Genomic DNA, 22,817 nt, shown 5'->3' on the forward strand with positions numbered 1-22,817 from the left:
GATTATGTTGCTGGAATATAAGGCACTCACACTTATAATCGGAATGGTATATGCACCTTTGTAAAACAAACAAATGACATTCACTTGATTCTTATTCAGTTTCAACAAGCAGCACAGACCTATAAATTCTGCCTTCTTAAAGTAGCTAGTAATTAGTCAGCATTTTGTGAAAGAGAAGACAGAATTTATCAGCAATCCATCTAGCCGTGACAGCCAATCAAAATAATACAGAAATGCTGGATTTACAGTTCTTGCTAGTAAGTTCCTTCCATTTCAAAGGAATCTAAAGGCTGAATCAGTATAATAATGTAAAGATTAGAGTTACCTAGATAAATACACTGATATAAACCAAAAGTCTTAGATTGTATGTCATTGTCCTGGGAGGGCAGCCACTTGGGATAAAAGTCACAAAAATGAAACACTATCAAAATTCTCTCTGACTTGCCCTATAAATGACACTGTTAATGTCACTTCCTCTAAGCCCCGTCAGAGCACTGGAAGTAAGCCACTGGCAAGAACAACGCAGCACTAATTTGGAGCCTGAAGTGGCTTGGTCTGTTACTTAACTGGAAACAACCTTTCCCCCCCCCTTATTTAACCATATCACTGCACTATATTCAGTCAACATAAGCAATACTACAGGCTATTTGGTAGAAAAAATGTTCTTTCTCAATGTACCTGATTAAGGCCCATCCAACTCTTCATTTGATTCTCATGTGATGAATATTTACAAATGAGATTTCAAATTACATATGTTTATTATAGACCTCTCCCAAAACCCGGAGAGGAATTGGGTGTAATTTTTCTTCCAGGAATAGTTAGCACTTCACACAGTACCTTTTTATAAGAGAAATTGTGCAGACAGAAATACTACATGGATATGGAAGGAAACCTTGCAGTGGCCAGCATGACCTGTTCCTTCCTTTGTTTTCTCCCCTGGGATCTTAAGCAGTCGGAAAAGCAATGCACCGCACCTGGTTTCCAATTATAAAAGGAAAATGCTGAGAGCTCCGGATTATCTCTGCGTGGGTGTGTTTGGAGAAAGATTTGTGTTGTGTGAGAGAACAGAAAGAAAGGAAGAAGATGTAGCCAACAGAGTGAAGCAGCTGTCAGCTCAACAGGCAACTGATAGTAAAGGAAGCGCAAGCTTAAAGTTCAGCAAACCAGAAGCAAACAAGGTGAAGGGAAAAGTGGAGCCCAACAGCTTCACCACTCCAGCAGCTGGTCCGACATTTGGCTTTTCTCACCTCTGCACAGGCTGAGAAACTGCTTCAGCAATGGTTCAGAACAGCAAGACAGCAACAGAGGTCAACTTGAATGTGGTTAAATGATGGCTAAAGACTTTGGTATAAATTCAATCAACATAAGTGTTATAGATGATTTATAACAGGGGTAGTCAACCTTTTTATACTTACTGCCCACTTTTGTATCTCTGTTAGTAGTAACATTTTCTAACCACCCACCAGTTCCACAGTAATGGTGATTTATAAAGTGTATCATTGTCTGCACATGCCTCTCGCGCATCGTGGATTGGGTTTGGGGGGTGGGTGCCGGCTAGAAGTTCTGTTTGTCTGTTACAGCTGGGTGGTGTGGGGGGAGATGCGCGAGCTATTCTGGGATGAGGCTCTTTTGTTTGTGGTCGCACTATAGTGCCATTTAGTTTCACTTACATAACATGAACTAAACTTATGCGCGGGCGATACAGATAGTATATTTTCAGAAATTTAAATTCTCATGGGGAATTTTATGAAAACCTAATGAAAATGTTTTTAAATAATGCTATGAAATTTTTTAAAATGTCAATTAAATAAAAAAAAAGGAAAGTGCTTCAGTATCAAACAAAACCCCTACCACCCACCATGAAAGCTGGAATGCCCAGTAGTGGGCAGTAGGGACCAGGTTGACTACCATTGATTTATAAGAATAAGATACAGGCATAGCTGTTAGTATAAGTAACAATGTAAGCTTAATAACAAGTGGTAAGATAGAAGCCAGTACAACAAGTTCATTAAATTTTCTGTAATAAACGTCTCCCTGAAAACGCAGAAGATAAAAACAATATGTTTGTTGCTGGCCTCTACTATTTCCTCAAAATATTCCCTTGCATTTAGGGGCAGTATTGAGACAGTACAGCACCCAAGCAAATCATATGCTAGTCTTCAATGAAAACAAAAATAGAACCAGGAAAATGGAGTTTGGTCCTAGAAGAATTGGAGCTCTACAAAAGATTGTCAATATTTTCAGTATCACTCTCTAGATACATATCCATATATAAGAGGTTGTGTAAGGCAGTTGGAAATGCAGAAAAAGGAAGAACTGGTTGGAGATAAGGCAGATCCTAAGTACCACCGCAAAGAAAAGCAATTTCATCTGATGCCTGGCTACAGATAAGGAGACATATGATTAGGCAGCAAGATGACAAAAGAAAAGCCAGAAGGAAAGAGGATTAAATTGTGGAGAGAATCTGAATGGCTAGAAAGAGAGAAGGAAGAAGGAAGGAATTCCAGGACACGGAAGGAGCTTGTTTGAGGGAAACTCCAGTCCTCTCAAACACACAAACATTCAACTGTGACTAGTGGACATAAAGGCCTTAAATATCTGAGGATCTTCAAACTTTCATAGGATGAATACATAATCATTCTTTGTAATGGCCTAAGGAAGAGTAGATAATTTGGCTAGTTCTATGTTTTAACAGGAAAAACTTTAGGAACACAAACATGGCTCCCTTCAGAAGAAGACTTTGACTGTAATTGAGTAAAAGAGGGCTATATTGTATAGATATATGAAGTACTGACAAATGTTCAGGCCAACTTACATGAAGGAGAGAATTATGAACAAGATTAGAAGAGTTAGGATGAAAGTGGTTAAACCCAGAAATACATGGTAAGAAAACTGGATGAAATTGTGTCAGCATATTTTATCTAATTTTGCCATCTTCTGTTTCTGAAAGCTGCATCCCTTGAAAAAGGATTACTTAGCATCATTAAAATCTGAAAAGGTCAGAAAAGGGTTTGAAATTGGAAAAGGACCAAGGCGTTGTCAAGTGTTGACTGGCAAAGTAACACTGAAAAAAAAAAAGAGATGGCATAGGAAATTTTCCTGATCAGAAGCCAATAAGATACCTACTGCCTACTGGGAATATAAAATGCTATACCAGTGTAAACCAGGGCATATGCTTCCAACAGATCCAGCATTATGGGGATAATGGACATTCAAAGACAGACAAATGTTTGTGTAAGGCTGATAAAAGTAGAAGACATTCAATAAATAGAGAATTTAACTTTGCCCTGGGATTTAAATAGAGGACAGGAGCGAGACGACTTCCGGTATCCAGTGGCAACGGACGTCTGGAAGGTTTCTCCTGCCTCCAGCGCCCGAATCCGGCCGCCGCCGAGGCCCTCAGGGGCCAGGTGTTCCGAAAAGGACACCTGCCGTACGGACGGCTCGCCAGGGGTCTCCCAGCCGACATACAGGACTGTGGGGACCGATGCTGGCGCGTCCTAGGCTTGGCGGGGTTCGGAGGCCACAGGCCGCGGCCATTATTTTGGTCGTCGCCTGGGCCGCTGTGCCCGGTGACACCGGGGCATTGGATTTATAACTGCAGCAGCCTGGTGGTGAACAGGGCACGGAGTAGAATTGAGGAGGAGAAGGGAAGGGAATATCGGTAAACGTGAGTGGAGTGCTCCGGAGTGCGGGGGGGTTTTCTCTCCCCTGCGGTTGGAAGGAGCACGAGTTATTTTGGAGAGAGGAGAACTTAAAATAAGAAGATTACGCCTTTTGTCCAGCTCACGAGAGAAGAGCTGATGAAGAAATTTAGGAGGGAAGGTTTGAGGCCCCCTCCTTCTGGGGAACAGTGGTGGCGCCCAGCTTCCGCCTTCACTATGAGAATTTTGATGACATCACTTCCTTCGGCTTCCTGGTTGACTAACTGTACTCTGGACTCGTTGCTCCTGTGAGTGCCCCTGGTGGATCCGGAGGAAATTACAAGGATACTGTGCTTGCCTGAGGATTTTGATTCTTTTTTTCAAATGGCAAAAGGTCAGAGACCAACTGCTGGAGAGATGGAGAGAATTCTGGAAAAGTTATCCAATATGGACAAGAAACTGGATGATTTGCAAAGAGGCCAAACGGAAATAAGAGAAGAAATTGTGACTATCCAAAAGGATTTAAAGGATACTCAACAAGTCTCAGCAGAAAACAAGCAGAAAGTGGAAGGTCTGAGGGTGAAATGCGGCAGTGCAGAAAAGAGAGGAGACGACAGGCAATGCTGTGCTTGGACTACAGATGGATAAAATGTCTTATTTCCTTAGGTTTCAAAATTTGGAAGAAGTGGACCAAGAAGACTTGAGAGATGTTGTGACTAAATTGTTGGGAGAATTTCTTGGGAGAAGTGTTGATTTCATGAATTGGGATGTGGATCGAGTTTATAGAGTTAATTAGCAATATGCACGCACGCATGCAGTTCCCAGAGAGGTTCATGTCAAATTTGTGAGAAGAGGCGAGATGAAATTCTTAGAAAACATAGGAGTGGGGCACTGATTTACAGGGGCAGGAGATAGCCATTCTGAGGCAGATTCCCAGACAGGTGCGTGAAAAAGAAAGAAATATTATTTTTGTCAAGCAAATTGTACCAGAAGGAGTGGGCTTCAGATGGCTGATGCCAGAGGATTGATGATTTTCGGGAGGGCATTACGAAAAAATCAGTACAATTGCGGAGGCTACGGCCTATGTGGAGGAACACAAAGCCTTCCTGGAATCAGATGACCCAGGAATTGAAGAAGGGAGGTTATAGATCATGGGGCTGAGCGGCTGCCGCTGTTGCGGCCCTGGAGTTGGGTCAGGCTGAACCCAGAGTTCTGAGATCCAAAACTAGGAAGTGATAAAGATATTTGGGATTGTGTTGGTTTTCCTTATTCTCTTTTGTACGATATTCTGTTTATTCTTGACTCTTCTTTATTACGTATTTAAAATTTGCAAACTTTGCTACTTCGTGTCACCTGCTTGCCTTATGGCTGTTGTATGTGTTAAAAAATTTGAGTAAAATTCTTATTTTAGATAAGAAAAATGAAAATTTACCATACCTGATATGTATTTGTATAAACCTTTTTTGACTAATAAAAACTTTTTGAACAAAAAAAAAAAAAAATAGAGGACAGGAGCAAAGATTCTTCACTAAAAGAAGCTGGGAAACAGTAAAAGAAGGAAATAAAGATAAGGAAAATGTGAATCACATAATTAAGTTACTAAAATTAATCCTAATGTTACAAAGTATATATAAATAAAACTTCTTCTTTGGCAGATAGTTAATGTTAAGTAGGTATGTTGATCAATTCTAAATCAAGAATGTTTTTTGTCTTCCCTCCTTTTATGCCACCAGATTAGAAAAACAAGTTTCACACCAACTTTTGCAAATAAATGTGAGTCAGTCTGAAATAATTTGCTATAGTGATCGCATGTTAATTAACTCACACTCCTACACACAAACTAAACCCCATTTATTTTAGTAACTGAAGTCTATCGGAACTGTATTCTGTTTTCTTTCAAAGCAACCATGTGAACTATAGAGAAATGTGGTATAAGGTGCTGCTAGAAAATCAAATTTTGACTCATCCATAAAGTTTAATGGTCTATTATAAAGCTTAGGTGGAGACAGAAATAATATGTATTGTCTTACACTCCTAAGGTGGGATATGATTTCAAAATAATGGATATTAATTCTTTAAAATAAATTATGCAGCTGAAATAGTTACTCCCTGGAATAAATTTAAGTGCAGCCCCTCAGTTTAGTTTGAAGCAGTATTAACAAACTTTCAAATTTCATCTATAAAAATAAAAATGATACATTTATATCCTATATTATTTCTAAAATAGGAAAAATACTTGGGGAAAATATTTAGCATAATCAGGTTAATTCTTCCTTAGGAACCAGGAAACTTATGGTACCTTAAGACTTAGATAAATATTTATAGATCAGAGATTGCTGCATAAATTGCATAATGTTTACCAACATGAGGCAATTTATTCATTATTATAATTACATCTTATCTGGGTTCATGGATAAAAGTTGTTGTAAAATTCCATTTTTATTTCACAATTAATTTGAAAATAGAATCTATACTATATACTGAATCTTTCTTTGGAACTAGGTATTGGACACAAAAACATTTATTGTTACTTATTACCAAAAAAAGTGTATGCATCCAGCTGCCACTAAGACAGTCTGCTGTCTAAAATAGGAGTCTCCAAACCTTGCTTCATGGATTAGCACCCCAGGCTGTGCAAACAAGTGAAACTCATTTGCAGGATGCAGGCAACACATGAAACCATGTCCCCTCCAATCCGCGAAAAACTCTCTCTACAGAACCGGCCCCTAGTGCCTAAAAGGTTGAGGGTGTCGTCTACTGCACAGATATCTACAGCTTGCTAGAATCCACGTACTGACCCAAGAGAACCCATTATGGGCAGGAAGAAACTAAATCTGACCAAAGGTGTCAGCTCCACCTTAATATCATTTATGACAATTTATTACAGGATCTAAACATGCAATCTATAGAATTATGAATTCATATTCTGTTCTTAATAATACCAAATCCTGGGACATGCAGATCAAAATTGAGCATTTGTGGAAAAAGAAATCATCAACCGTGACTGGAGCCCTCAGAGCAAAACCTTAAAGGACTCCCTCTATATTTGAGAAGTTTAACTTTATTGTATCTAAACACCCCAATTTTAAAAAAATAACCCACTTTGCTTGGAACTTCCAACATTCTTGGAACTTCCTGTGTTACAAAATGAGGACCCAGATTATTGGAGACAATATGCTGACTCTGTAAAGCACCTAGAGAGGGCTGTAAAGAACTATGAAGCGGCATATAAGTCTAAGTGCTATTGCTATTCTTAGGCACTACCTTAATAATTTTTGAATTATTAAACTTTCCCCATTCTTAAACTATAAATTTAATTGCAGATTACTCAATAGTAATAAATGTATATACTAGCAGACCTGTGAGATTATCTTGTCTCACTGGTATTAATGCCATCCTTTGCTGGTAATAGTCTATTATTCTTTTTGTAAAAAAAGAAACTAAATCCAAACAAAAATATGACAATTTTCAAAAAGCTAGAGCTATGATGGCGAACCTATGGCATGTGTGCCAGAGGTGGCATGCAGCGCCCTCTCTATGGGCATGCGAGCCGTTGCTCCAGTTCAGCTCTGCCACACGTGTGTGCACACCTCCTGCTGGCCAGCTGGTCTTCAGGTCTCTGCCACGCATGCATGGGGTGTGTGCCTGTGGGAGAATGGGCATGCATGCGCTGGGGGTGGGGCATGTGCAAGGGGCATGCACATGCATGTGTGTGGGGTGGGACACAAGCGGGGGCATGCACACATTGCATTTGGCGGGTTCGGGAGCGCGCACGCTTTGGGCACTCGGTCCGGAAAAGGATAGCCATCACTGAGCTAGACGGTCTGTTGTTAACTTTAAAATACCCATTTTTGAACAAAGGCACAGCAAGGGCAAGTTTTCCTCATGAAAGAAATAAGTAACTATGAAACAAAAGATTCCACTGTAGAAATGACGACAAAGGACTTATTTTTACAATCATGTATGCAGAGTGTGTGTATGTGTGTATTATACACACACACACACACATATAGTATCTCAGTTCATCAATGCATATATATTATTATCAGTTTTCTAAATGATCACATAAGATAGCTGCTTCTGTCTTGCATCTCTCTCTCAATCACAGATACATTTGTAACACATAATTCAGATACTTTACATCATAATAAGGCTGCTAGTCTTTAAGTTGCTACAATGTTTAAGAGTTTGTGATCAACTAATGTAGCAATTGTTTTTTTTTTATTTAACAGTAACTTTTTAAAACAACAGTTATTGTTTCCAACCTACCTCTTTTGACTGATTTCCCAGACTACAACAATGTGGGCTAAAATTAATTTTATAGCGTGCCCTTACAAGTGCTAAGCAATAATTCTGAGAAAACAGTTTTATAAAAAGCCAATTAGAGAATTTTTAAAACTTATATGTTCTCTGAAATTGGTCCTCTAATCCATCTAGCCCAGTAAAACACAGGTATAACAATGTTCAGAGATTTTCAGACAACATTTCTCTGGCCATAGCTAGACATGACAGGGTTGAACTCACTCCCCTACTGAATTTTGCAAGCTTTTTTAAACAGATAAACAGCTCTTTGTAGTTATTAAGGTAAAGGTTTCCACTGTCCAGTTGAGTCTGACTCTAATGAATGGTGCTTATCTCAGTTTCTTAGCTGAGGAAGTCAGAATTGTCCAAAGACATTTCCATGATCATGGGCCAGCATGATTATACACCGAGGCACATGTGAAGTGGTACCTATTTATCTACTCACATTTTCATGCCTTCAAACTGCTAGATGGACAGGAGCTGGTGCAAGGAATGGGAGCTCACCCCATCATGCAGCTGAGCAACTGATAAGCTCAGCACCTTTAACAGCTGAGACATCACACCTCTTCTTCATGGTTATATTCCTCCTTAAAGAGGAGTATATTTAATTTTCTATATAATGTATTGGGCCTTCTTGAACAATATATATCTTAAGGTGATTTTGCTGCTAATGTTTCACTGGGGCAGTAAAGCATTAATGAATCATGACAGGTGAAACACTCAAATCCAATGTTTTTCTGTTATGTGATCATTTTCAAATATTACTTGGAAGTTGTGTTCAACAATTGCACTCTGCCGCTATCATAAATACCTTTGTATACACTCACTGTTCAAACTTTCTATTCATGAAGACAGGGGGGGAGGGGAATGTACAGAGCAGAGAATGTTATTCCATCTGTACGGTAAGTGGGAGAGGCAGATATGGCGGAGGCAGGGGGCCACATCATTCTTCGGGAGCACGTGTTCGATGTTTAAAAGCGATCACGTGCTCCGGCCCCTCAGTCCTCACTCGTTCCCCGGATGGTCAAGACCCTCAGAGCTTGGGTCTTCGGCTGATGCTTTGCAATGCCCGGTCCGTGGTTAACAAGGCTCCCCTGATTCGTGATCTTATTCAGAGGGAGTCCGCGGACATTATGGGCGTTACGGAGACCTGGTTGGGCACAGAGGGGGGTGTACCCCTGGTTGAACTGTGCCCTCCGGGTTTCCGTGCATTCCATCAGCCGAGGGCCCAAGGTAGGGGTGGGGGGGTGGCGGTTGTGATTAAAGAGAGTCTGGAGCCGAGGGAGTCCACTGTACCTCAGATAGCTGGTTGTGAATCCCTCCTTGTGAAGTGGGGCCATCGGAATCAGATGGGGCTGTTGATCACGTACCTGGCTCCTTGCTGCGTGACTACAGCCCTACCTGAGCTACTAGAGGTGCTTGCTGGCGTGGCGGTTGAGATTCCCAGACTTTTGGTCTTGGGAGATTTCAACCTGCCATCGGCCGGCTTGTCATCAACGGTGGTTCAGGAGTTCCAGGCCTCCATGACCGCCTTGGACCTGATTCAAGTAACTGATGGCCCTACACACATTGGGGGAGGCGCGCTAGACTTGATTTTTATCTCTGGTCAGTGGGTAAATGATCTGGATTTAGGAGATATAGTGAAAGAACCGGTGTCATGGTCAGATCATTTCCTTCTTCGCCTAGACTTTCGGACCGCCGCTCCCCGCCGCAGGGAGACGGAGCCAATACGTTGGTTCCGTCCCAGGCGCCTGATGGACCCGGAGAGGTTCCTGACGGAGCTTGGGCCGTTTCCTGAGGATCTTACCCACGGCACGACTGAAGAACTGGTTGCGGCTTGGGAACGGGCCGCGGCTGGGGCTTTGGACCGTGTCGTGCCTTTGCGGCCTCTGACCCGGCGTAGATCTCAATTGGCTCCCTGGTTTTCCGAGGAGCTGAGAGAGATGAAACGCCGGAGAAGACGCCTAGAGAGTATTTGGAGGTCCAGCCGTTCCGAGACTGATCGGACACTAGTGAGGTCTTTTACTAAGACCTACCTAGTGGCAATGAGGGAGGCGAAGCGTCTCTACGTTTCCACCCTCATTGCATCGGCAGATAACCGCCCGGCCGCCCTGTTTCGGGTGACCCGTTCCCTCCTTCAACAGGAGGGACGGGATGACCCCCTACGGGGACGAGCTGAGGAGTTTAACGGTTATCTATATGATAAAATCGTTCAGCTTCGTGATGGCTTGGACCATGATTGCGATGATCCAGCCGAGATGGTGGAGACACGTCTTGTTGAGGTTATTTGGGATGAGTTTGATTCTGTGGCTCTCGAGGGGCGTGGACAGGTTGCTGGGAGGTTGCATGCAACTACATGTTTACTGGACCCGTGTCCTTCCTGGTTAGTGCTGGCTGCTCAGGAAGTGACACGAGGCTGGCTCCAGGGGATTATAAATGCTTCTTTGGTGGAGGGGTTTTCCCCGCCGCCTTGAAAGAGGCGGTGGTGAGACCTCTCCTGAAGAAGCCTTCCCTGGACCCAGCTATTTTGGGAAATTACCGTCCAGTCTCCAAACTTCGCTTTGTGGCGAAGGTTGTAGAGAGTGTGGTTGCATGGCAGCTCCCCCGGCACCTGGAGGAAGCTGTCTATCTAGACCCGTTCCAGTCCGGCTTCCGGCCCGGCTACAGCACGGAGACTACTTTGGTCGCGTTGGTGGATGACCTCTGGAGGGACAGGGACAGGGGTTGCTCCCCTGCCTTGGTCCTATTAGATCTCTCAGCGGCTTTTGATACCATCGACCATGGTATCCTGCTGCGCGGTTGGAGGATTGGGAGTGGGAGGCACCGTTTATCGGTGGTTCTCCTCCTATCTCTCCGACCAGTCGCATGAGCAGTGTTGACAGGGGGGCAGAGGTCGTCCTTGAGGTGCCTCACTTGTGGAGTACCTCAGAGGTCGATTCTCTCGCCTACCCTGTTCAACATCTATATGAAGCCGCTGGGTGAGGTCATCAGTGGTTTCGGGTGAGTTATCATCTGTCGCTGATGATACTCAGCTGTACTTTTCCACCCGGACCACCCCAACGAAGCGGTCAAAGTGCTGTCCCGGTGCCTGGAAGCTGTATGGGTCTGGATGGGAGAAACAGACTCAAGCTCAATCCTCCAAGGCGGAGTGGCTGTGGATGCGGCACCCGGTACAGTCAGCTGCACCCGCAGCTGACTGTTGAGCAGTTAGTGGCCCCAAAGGAGGTGGTTCGCAACTTGGGCGTCCTCCTGGATGGGCGGCTGTCCTTTGATGAACATCTGGCGGCCGTCTCCAGGAGGGCCTTTACCAAGTTCGCTTGGTCCGCCAGTTCGTCCTTCCTTGACCGGGATGCCCTATGCACAGTCACTCATGCTCTGGTTACGTCTTGGCTAGATTACTGCAATGCTCTCTACCTGGGGCTGCCCTTGAGGTGCACCCGGAGGCTGCAGTTAGTCCAGAATGCAGCTGCGCGAGTAGTAATGGGAGCGGCGCGTGGCTCCCCCGTAACACCACTGCTCCGTAGTCTGCACTGGCTTCCTGTGGTCTTTCGGTGCGCTTCAAGATTCTCGTTTCCACCCTCATTGCATCGGCAGATAACCGCCCGGCCGCCCTGTTTCGGGTGACCCATTCCCTACTTCAACAGGAGGGACGGGATGACCCCCTACGGGGACGAGCTGAGGAGTTTAACGGTTATCTATATGATAAAATCGTTCAGCTTCGTGATGGCTTGGACCATGATTGCGATGATCCAGCCGAGATGGCGGAGACACGTCTTGTTGAGGTTATTTGGGATGAGTTTGATTCTGTGGCTCTCGAGGACGTGGACAGGTTGCTGGGGAGGTTGCATGCAACTACATGTTTACTGGACCCGTGTCCTTCCTGGTTAGTGCTGGCTGCTCAGGAAGTGACACGAGGCTGGCTCCAGGGGATTATAAATGCTTCTTTGGTTGAAGGGGTCTTCCCCACCGCCTTGAAAGAGGCGGTGGTGAGACCTCTCCTGAAGAAGCCTTCCCTGGACCCAGCTATTTTGGGAAATTACCGTCCAGTCTCCAACCTTCGCTTTCTGGCAAAGGTTGTAGAGAGTGTGGTTGCATGGCAGCTCCCCCGGCACCTGGAGGAAGCTGTCTATCTAGACCCGTTCCAGTCCGGCTTCCGACCCGGCTACAGCACGGAGACTGCTTTGGTTGCGTTGGTGGATGACCTCTGGAGGGCCAAGGACAGGGGTTGCTCCTCTGCCTTGGTCCTATTAGATCTCTCAGCGGCTTTTGATACCATCGACCATGGTATCCTGCTGCGCCGGTTGGAGGGATTGGGAGTGGGAGGCACCGTTTATCGGTGGTTCTCCTCCTATCTCTCCGACCAGTCGCAGACGGTGTTGACAGGGGGGCAGAGGTCGTCCTTGAGGTGCCTCACTTGTGGAGTACCTCAGGGGTCGATTCTCTCGCCTACCCTGTTCAACATCTATATGAAGCCGCTGGGTGAGGTCATCAGTGGTTTCGGGGTGAGTTATCATCTGTACGCTGATGATACTCAGCTGTACTTTTCCACCCCGGACCACCCCAACGAAGCGGTCAAAGTGCTGTCCCAGTGCCTGGAAGCTGTATGGGTCTGGATGGGAAGAAACAGACTCAAGCTCAATCCCTCCAAGACGGAGTGGCTGTGGATGCCGGCACCCCGGTACAGTCAGCTGCACCCGCAGCTGACTGTTGAGCAGTTAGTGGCCCCAAAGGAGGTGGTTCGCAACTTGGGCGTCCTCCTGGATGGTCGGCTGTCCTTTGATGAACATCTGGCAGCCGTCTCCAGGAAGGCCTTTTACCAAGTTCGCTTGGTCCGCCAGTTGCGTTCCTTCCTTGACCGGGATGCCCTATGCACAGTCACTCATGCTCTGGTTACATCTCGGCTGGATTACTGCAATGCTCTCTACATGGGGCTGCCCTTGAGGTGCACCCGGAGGCTGCAGTTAGTCCAGAATGCAGCTGCGCGAGTAGTAATGGGAGCCGCTCGTGGCTCCCACGTAACACCACTGCTCCGTAGTCTGCACTGGCTTCCTGTGGTCTTTCGGGTGCGCTTCAAGATTCTGGTTACCACCTTTAAAGCGCTCCATGGCTTAGGACCCGGGTACTTACGAGACCGCCTGCTGTTACCGTATGCCTCCCACCGACCCGTACGCTCTCACAGAGAGGGTCTCCTCAGGGTGCCGTCCGCCAAACAATGTCGGCTGGCGGCCCCCAGGAGTAGGGCCTTCTCTGTGGGAGCATCGACGCTCTGGAATGAACTCCCCCCTGGCCTACGTCAAGTGCCTGATCTTCGGACCTTCCGTCGTGAGCTAAAAACATATTTATTTACTCAAGCGGGACTGGCATAATAGTTTGATTTTATATTGGGGTTTTATTAATATTTTAAATTTTAAATTCATTTTTAACTATCAGCCGTTTAGTAATTGCTACATTTTAATTTCTTTTAATTGTATATATCTTGTATTTTATTTCTGGCTGTACACCGCCCTGAATCCTTCGGGAGAAGGGCGGTATAAAAATTTAATAAAATAAATAAATAAATAAAATAAAATGAAGCTATGCAATATTACATCTTATGACACAAGGATAAATCATAACAGTTTTCCTTTTAAAACATTTCCATCTGCAGTATTCTAAAACAAGAACTGACAATCTGCGATGACCAAAACTGCTTTTGTAGTCCTCAGGAGTCTTTTTGACCACACAAGTAATCTTTTTGACCACATGACTAGTTCTCATAGTAGTTATGACATATCACTTAGCAATTGTTTGAAGTTATAATGGACTTGAAAAAAGTTACTTATAATTTAACTTTAAAGGTGTGACTGCCATTTTGGGCACTTGGTAACCAGCTCACATATACGAGCAGCTGTAGCATCTTATAGTCACGTGACCACATTTTGAGACATTTTTCCAACCAAAACATCCATTGAAAAGGTAGTTTTAGACTTACGATCATACGATTCACTAACAGATGCAGTGATTTAACATCCATCATAAAAACAGCAGTAAAATAGAGTCTGATCACATGATAATTTGACTTACAACCACAACGGCTTACAATCAAAATTCTGGTGTCAATTGTGATCATAAATTGAAGATAACCTGTAGTTTTCAACCTTAGTGATATGATGATTAAATCATTTCCTTACATTTGAAGAAGGGAGCATTTGGAAACAATTGGGCGAGTTTTAAAAGAGAGTATCTTGTTCTCAGCGTTTTGGCTGAGATCAAGTGTAAAATAGAGTAGTTGATTTCAGTTTGATTATGAAGATTATGTATATAAACATAATCAATCTATCAGCTGCACTCCTTGTGCGAACCTGTATAAAATTATTATACTATTAGATGTGGTAAAGCTGCCATCATTGCTATTTTACTTTATCTTGCTGGTGTCATGTAAAACCACAAGCTTTGGCTACACAAATGTATTAATTGTTAAGACACCACTTAATATGCAATATCTAGATAATACATTGCAACTGTATAGTAGTTATAAAGTATTTATAAAGTAGAAGTGGGAAAACAATATCAGTTGACAGAAGGGTATTTCCTCCAGACACCTAGCAGGAAATGTACAACTTTACAGCCTGAAGGAGTTGGATTAGGGCTCCAGATTATTTATTTAAACACACCTAAATAAATATCAAGCATCTGTACTGAGGATTATACATTTTCATACAATTTTTTTAAAAAAAATGTAAATACAAAATAACATTTAAGATAACAAAAATGTACACAATTCTTACAGATTAGTTCTGCATTCTCTACCTAAATATTCATTTAGTTTTAATTGATTGATCTTGATTTTTAAATTTGTTTTCTCAGAGTTCTAGAATTATATATGTCTAAATTGGTATTAAATGTTTGCAAAATGGTGTCTCAGATTGAAACTGGAATACAGGAATTGAATACACATAGATTTTTTTATTAAGAAAAATCAGATTGTGTTATTCCTATCAATTTATGAATACAGTCTCATCCATATATTTACTCATACTAGCTTCTTAGTTACCTTCAATGCTAAAGTTTAGCATTTCCCCAGGAGGTAATAGAATTAAAGGGATAATGTTCTCCATTTATTTGAATTACTGAAGTAGGTCACATAGTCAGGTGGCCTTAAACAAATATATTTGGTAATAGGAATTAGACAAGAAGATACTGCTTATTTGAATAAACAATTCTAACTGGAGTTTGACAACATGATCCCTGAATGTGATAGCATTTCACACTTCACACTGAAGTATTGTGTAAATGAAATAATTAGTTATCAGCCAAGAAATCTTGTACACCAGCGGTTCTCAACCTGTGGTCTGCTAGCCCCTGGGGGGGGGCATGATGTTGTCACAGGGATCCATGAAGACTTAAAGGAATGTTATGATTTAAATCTTGAGTTAAGTCTTGGGGGTCTGTGGCCATAGTCAGAAAAGATATTTGAAGGGGGTCCGTGATGAAGAAAAGGTTGAGAACTGCTGCTGTTCATTAAGAAAAAGGTGCAAATCCTGCAATATTCTAGAATAGATTCATGTCATGCAATCAACAAAAACATATATAATCATAAAAAGGGAAAAATCTAAAAATTCATTGAATGCATGCTTATTGTAACAGATATGTATGGATAACAAATTGATATTTCAAAAGCACAGGTATGTAAAGCTAATCATTAAAATAATCTCCAAGAAGTATTATGGACACTGAATGAGTCGAAGTAACAGGTTAACAGAAAGTTCTAGAAAACTAAGTTATTTTGATTATACTTGTCCATGGAAGATACCTGGAAAGATTAATCATTTCAATCTTTAAAATAGCATCTTATAACCGTCATTTTTTTTAACCATAAAACAGGGATATGAAAACAAACCCAGAAACTTTTAGTTTTATGCATTAGATGTTATATAGTCAATTATCATTTCTCTGTATAATAACCAATCTCAGACAGTCTGGAGCTGTTTTAGCTGGTCCAGTAGAAATATATTTACAAATTCAAACTAATCCATTATGAAATTAATCCCACAGTTTTAATATTTGATTTGCAACCTGCAAATGTTAATTCTATAGGCCAGGTGCCCCAGCATTGAAAATCAAGGGTTTGAAACCGCTAAATATTTGTCAAATCAATAATTTTTATTTACCACAACATTGTGACTCTTTTTTGTAAACATCACTCAGGTTTCTTTTTAACCCTGTCTCAAGCTATTTATAGGCAGATGGGAAAAGCCAGATCATGTTTTAAACAAAAACCAATCTGCATTTTGGAACAGCCCAATGACAGCAGCCTGCTAGTATCCACATTTCGAGCTTCAAAGATTCCCCTGCCCAATAAAATAGCGCAAATGTTCTTCATCGGAAACCGAGGCAGCCTCCACACATATGCAGGGATGTTGTTCCCCGTTAGAATAGTCTGCTTGAACTAAGCAATGCGAATCAGCTGAAACAGGGTGACATCATTTAAGAATTGTGGGTAATATGGACAGATCTGTGCGAATCCCAACTGGTGAAAACGCCCTTGATAGCCGCTTAGGCTACACTACTAAACACGCCCACCCCGGAGCGGCTTCCCCACAGCTCAGCGCTTGTGTCCGAAGAAGACCGCAATACAGGCAAACTAATAAGGCGTAGGCTTTCCTTACCATCCACCAGTTCTTCGAGGCTGGTGAGCTTTCGGCTGCCATCGACGGTATAGATGGCCCGGACGCCCTGAGGCAGGTTGACGTTGTCGGACAGAGACCTGGTGAGCTCGACCAGGAGGGCGTCGAAGGAGCGGAAACGGTCACTGGAAATGGGGTAGACCAAGCCCTTGAAGTACTTGTCCCCGTTGCGGTAGAAGCGCGCCTTTTTGGCTTTCTTCTCCGAGCTGAGGGCCTGGAGGGTGCGCGTGCGGTAGAAGCTGCAGTGGGCGCTGTGCGCGGGGCTGGGGATGAGCCCGTTGCCTTTGGGCCCCGAGCTGCTGCTACAAGTGGAGCTGCCCCCTCCCCGGCGGGAGCCCGAGCGCTGCTGCCTTTTGTCTCGCTCCTCGAAATGCTCCAGCTCAATGCACCGCCGCGGGTTGGCCATGGACGGGCTTGTAGTCGCCTGCACCACACACACTCACACACCACACACACTCGCACTCACACACCCCTCGGCTTTCCAAATGAAACTCGGGATAATAAGAATAATTAAGAACAAAAATAACAACCCTAAAAGCCACCTCTTAAGCCCCCTGCCCAACGAGACGACCCGGAATGGGTAGCCCGCCCAGCATTCCACCCATACGAAGGCAGCAGCGTTGGGTCCCTCTGCGGCTCTCGGCGTTCACACGACCTTTCCCCCGAAGATGCAGCAGCAGCAGCCCCGAGCTGTGCCCGGGACTCTCGTGTCCATTAGGAGACGGCAGGTCGTCGTCCTTCTCGCCTCAGGCGCGCGCAAGCACCGAACCGGGGGCCCCGAGCGCTTTCTTGGAGCCGCAGCTCAGCATCTCGCAGCCCGCGGGCAGCAGCAAGAACCGCAGGCGGGCGGCAGCACCCGGTGAGGGATTCCCGTTATTAGCTGCTGAGGTTCCCCGCCAAGCCCCCGGGCGGCTTCCATCCAGTTTTAAGCCCGAAGCAGAGAAGATGAGGCTGGCGGCTTCCCCGTGCAGTAATCCCGTTCTCTCCTTGGAGCTACCGAGAAAGGAGGTGGGGACGCCGCGGTCTTTCCGTGGCCCCGCCCCCCGAGGGAGGACCCGAATTCTAGCCGGAGTCTCGGCCAAGGCTGCTGCACCGCGCTAAGATAACGGCGGGAGAAGGCGAGGCGAAGGAGGCTTTGGCGCGTCAAAGTAACGGAAAGACCCAAGCCGGAGCTCTCCAAGTCCCTCTTTCGTCTCGGTAGTGGCGCGGCCGCGCAGGCGCATGCAGACTCAGCCGGCGGCCCTAAACTGGGCCGGGGAGATTTCGCTGCCGGCTATACCGCCGCGAGCGCCCCTCCGCAAAGGAAAGCTGCTGGTTCAGGATGGGGAGGAAACAGGCTTTCCCTGTGCCTGCAAACGCTTCGGAAGCCAGGCGCAGAGGGCTCCAACAAGAAGGAGCAAGCGACGGGGATGACCCGGCCAGTTGTACACTTAATAGCGGTGCAGTGTGTAAGGGAGAGTGGCAAAAATTGCTGCTGGGTCCTAAAATAACTTGGCTTCTACTAAGAGCTCCATAATCAGGGCTGTGTTTGCCTTGTCACCCTAATAATCCATGGGAACTGGCTTGCCTAATGCGCAAATTCACCCAGGATGTGCACCAGATCATGATGATAAGATTCAACAATAACAACAAAAATAATTTTAAAAAAAACAACCTTGTCTGAACTTACTGCATGAACAAGACAAGGATTTGTCTAATGTGCAAATTCAACCAAGGATGTTCAACAGATCATGATGATAGATTCGGCAATAACAACAACAATTATTTTAAAAACCTCTAATATGAATTTACTACACGAACAGAGAAGAGTTTAACTATGTGTACTTTCCATTAGTGGTGGCTTAGTGGCTAAGATGCTGAGCTTGTCGATCGAAAGGTCAGCAGTTCAGCGGTTCGAATCCCTAGTGCTGCGTAAAGAGGTGAGCTCCCGTTATTTGTCCCAGCTTCTGCCGACCTAGCAGTTCGGAAGCATGTAAAAAATGCAAGTAGAAAAATAGGGGCCACTTTGGTAGGAAGGTAACAACGTTCCGTGCGCCTTTGCCATTTAATCATGCCGGCCACATGTTCACGGAGATGTCTTCGGACAGTGCTGGCTCTTCAGCTTTGAAACAGAGAATGAGCATCGCCCCCTACATTTAGGAACAAGTAGCACATATGTGCGAGGGGAACCTTTACTTTTACCTTACTTTCCATTAATCAGTTTCGTTCCTGTTACATGCTATGTATGTCAGGAAATATTCTGTCATAATGCATTATTGAGCTTTCATTTATTTTGTATATCTGCAGACTCTTGCCACATGTCATGTTAAAATATGTTATCATTTTTTGTATTTCTTTGCCCATCTTTGCTTTGTTTACCATGTTATTTGGCAAAAGGTATTTGAACATTTCAAACTTCAGCTATCTAATAACTTGACCTAGAAGTTATTGTTATTACTGTAACATTCTGCTTATTTACATGTAACATATTTTATTTATTGTTTTTATTAATTTACAATTAAAAAGTAAAACTTGTCCAGTATAAATATACATAAAATACTGTTATTTTTCTTGAAAGAAAAATCTGGTTAATGTTATATATGAGAATGGCCGTGAACAACAATTCAAGATAATCATCTGAGCACTAGAGTCAAATACTTCTAATAGAAATTGCCACTGAGCAACATTTAGCACTATAAGTATAAAAAAAAACATGTTATTATTTAGAATATTATTCCATTTTTACTGAAGGGAACTCCTTATGACAGGAGTCCCCAACCTTTTTGATTCCACAGACCATCAGTGACACCAGTGGTTTTTGCAGTTTCAGTGGTAGGGGGAATGGTTTCGCATGTGCAACCTAAATTCCGTGCATGTGCAAATGAAGCTTTGTGCGCTCGCCCACTACTTCAGCAGTCTGGTTCCCAACCAACTGTGGCCCAGTAGTGGTCCATGCCCTGGGGATTGGCACCCCATCTTAAGGGATTTTCTGTCTTAGATACCAAAATTATTTTGTTTGCCTTTAACATTATGCACCTTTTCCATACAGGTCAGGACAGAATCTGGCAAAACAGACTGCTACCAGGTTGACAAGGCTGCATATTCTCCCCTCATTTACTTATCCTATATGCTGAATATATATTAAAGGAAGCTAGATGGGAAGCAGAGAGTGTGGCTTTAAAATTGGGAGAAGAAACTGAAGCTACTCTGGCGGCACTACCTTGATAGCAAAAATGCAAATGTCCTGCAAGCTCTAGTAATAAAAGCCAAGGAGCACAGTAAAAAGACAACAACATTTAAGACCAAACTAAAAGGTTTTGGAGTAAACAGGTGGATCAGAAATATGAAATATAAATAAATAATCACAGTGAAAGATGAAGAACAATAGAACAATCGGCCTTAGAATAACCCATGAATATATCAAAGTGGTGGATAGCTTCTTCCTTTTGGAATCAATCCTCAACACTAAAGGAACAAGCGGTAAAGAAATAAGCCACAGACTAGTCTAAAGGTGCCTTTTCAAAACAGCTGAAGAAGCTTCTTGAAAGAGAAGCGAAACATCTTCAAAGAAACACCAGAAAGTCCACTTGCCCCTTGAAAAAGTACTTTTGGGACAGCCATGACCTGGATGGCTGAGAATCTCTATAGACATTAAACCCTAGACTAGCACTTGATACAGTGCCATGAAAGCTTTGGAAAAGATATTACTGGAAGGCTGTCACTCTTACATATTGGTCATCAATAGACACGTAGACATAAACAATATCTACAAACTGTGCAAAAGATAGAATCAACAAGCCAAAAAGGGAACAGACCAAAACACTCCACTAGCAATCAACACCAGATAAGCATACACCAACACCAAGATTAACATCAGACTAACAATCAAGAAATAAACAATATTCCAATCAAGGAACTGCCGAACAGGCTAATGATAAATAGCACAACCAAAGAACCTTGAAGACCACTCCCACCAACACTGATAGAGCAAGCCAGCCACAATCACGAGAATATAAATTGAGAGCAAACCCTACTCCTTACTAGCACAGATGGTATTAAACTACTTTGGGTAATGAAAACAACCAAGCTCAGGGAACACCAGGCATCTCTCAATGATGATAGACTCTATTTATCAAGGAGCATAAGTGGCTGTTAGGTTGCAAGTACACCAGACAGTTGAAGAAAAAATAAATAGAAAAATATCTGAAGGTCAATGAAGAAAATGCACTGAAACCTATTCCCTCATGAAAGCTTACTGAATGCCAAAGAAACCAAAGTGGTCTATAAGAAAGATCAAATGAAGAACAAAAAAGAGATCTGACAAGGAAAAGTATTACCTAGCCAGTACATTAAAAACTAGGTGAAAAAGCAAATAAGACCTGGCAATGGTTAAGAGCAGGAAAGTTGAAGAAAAATACAGAGGGGATAATTCTGGCTGCATAAGACCAGGCCTTAAGAACAAATGCATAGAAAGCCAGAATTTAGAAGCAAGCAAGAGACAGCAAATTCCGTCTCTGCAAAGAAGCTGGAAAAACAGTGGATCATCTAGTTAGCTGCTGCAAGAATATTGTACAGACAATGACATGACAAAGTAGCAATAATGGTACACCAAAATATCTGCAAGAAATTCTATTTGCCTGCAAGCAAGAACTGGGGGACCCCAATACAGACAAAGAAATAAAATAAAAAAGCTAATGTGCTCTGGGTCTTTAGAATTCAAACATATACGCATCTGCCACACAACAGCCCAGATTTAACAATTGTTGATAAGAAAGACAAAAATACATCTATAGTGGACATTGCAATACTTGGAGAATAGCAGACAAAAAACTGGTGAAAATTAAAAAAAATTAAAGATCTGCAAATAGAAGCATAATGACTATGGCAAAAGAAAGCAAAGGTAGTACCAATAAAAACAGGACAATATCATCACCAGCCAATTCCGAAAGGCAGCTTTACTTGTAACAGCTTTCATGATGCGATTATACCTTAAAATATTATTAAGCAACAAAATCTGCCTATCCTAGGTCTTTGGGAAGGTCTCAATAGGTGAACAAAAATGCCAAATCTAGTTTAAACATCTGTCTGTGCAACCAGCCATATTAATAATGAAAATATAACTTTGTTTTTTTTATATCAAATAATAGAATGTTTTGGTCTGGCTTGCTTCATAAGACCCTTTTTCCACTAACCACAGTAAAGTCATGTACTTGCAATATTTATTGTCCCTTTTGTTCCAATGACTCTACCTACAATTTGTGCCCATCCAATGAATGAGACAACCTTAAGTGGACTTTGGCTGTAAAATTCATTGCTACTAGTACTATCCAATGCCCTGTAACATCAATATATATGTTAGAAAATTAGAATTTCTACATTCTACATTAACTTTGTCTTGGTAGGTTGCAATTATGTTGCACTGCTATTCCTATCAATTCCAGTTAGCAAATAGTCACATTTGTTATTAAATTATGGAATTGTAATTCAGCAATTGAAGCTCACCAAGTTGGAAACAGGCTGATAGATAGCAATCTGGACATTAAAAATTACTTAGGTATAACACTATGTCACAGGGAAGTCTGAAAACATATACAATCAGACATTATTTTCCATATTGAACTCAAAACGACTAATTTCTGGGAAACATACATACCATAATATTGGTTATTTATAGATTAATTGTCTCTTTCCTCTTTTGGTGACATTTGCTAGCATGACAAAATAGAATGTTAACATTCCTAATCAGGATAGATTAATGGGAATTGCATAATATCTTTAATAGCAGCCTCTGCTTCCCCTCCCCCCCCCATTGTGGGTAGGCTGACTATAGTAAGAAAAGCATTTTGTACTTTCTAGCCAACATGTGACTAGAGTAATTGTATTCAAGGTTTTTGAAATCTAAAACTCTAGAATGGGCTGTTATGATCTCAGGGAGATAAATAACACATGCCATCTTTTTTTACACTTTAATGACTGGGTTTACAAAGAAGGAGTGCTTAGGATAGCAGGTCTTTTATTCCATGTGGTGGGTTGTTTATTTCTTTTTAATCGATGTACTATTTTTGCAATAAAATTAAGAAGAGATTTTTTTGGGAAGCACGTAAATATGAAAAGTGATAGCAAGATTAAAAATTCCCTTTCTTTTAATGATGTGGCTTCAACTTTATCCAAGTAAGCTTTTAACATAAAAAAAACCTTAAGAAATCTCTTAACATATACATATAGT

At 42.8% G+C, this 22,817-nt stretch overlaps 1 protein-coding gene across 3 annotated transcripts in view; it reads right to left on the reverse strand.

Moving 5' to 3' along the window:
• Positions 1 to 19,025, reverse strand: part of DCLK2 (doublecortin like kinase 2) — a 77,179-nt gene extending 58,154 nt beyond the window's left edge. For 2 of the 3 annotated variants that reach the window (XR_009156399.1, XM_058193742.1), the window contains exon 1: positions 16,595 to 19,024. Coding sequence is in view for 1 of the 3 variants with exons in the window: in XM_058193742.1 (XP_058049725.1) it covers positions 16,595 to 17,018 (424 nt within the window). In the remaining 2 variants the exon portion in view is untranslated. Of the gene's footprint in view, positions 1 to 16,594 lie in introns of all 3 variants that reach the window. The other variant, XR_009156398.1, reaches the window with a different exon arrangement.
• Between the last annotated feature and the right edge of the window lie 3,792 nt (positions 19,026 to 22,817).

Source organism: Ahaetulla prasina, chromosome 8 (genome assembly GCF_028640845.1).
Source record: "Ahaetulla prasina isolate Xishuangbanna chromosome 8, ASM2864084v1, whole genome shotgun sequence".
In the NCBI taxonomy this organism is placed as follows: Eukaryota; Metazoa; Chordata; class Lepidosauria; order Squamata; family Colubridae; genus Ahaetulla; species Ahaetulla prasina.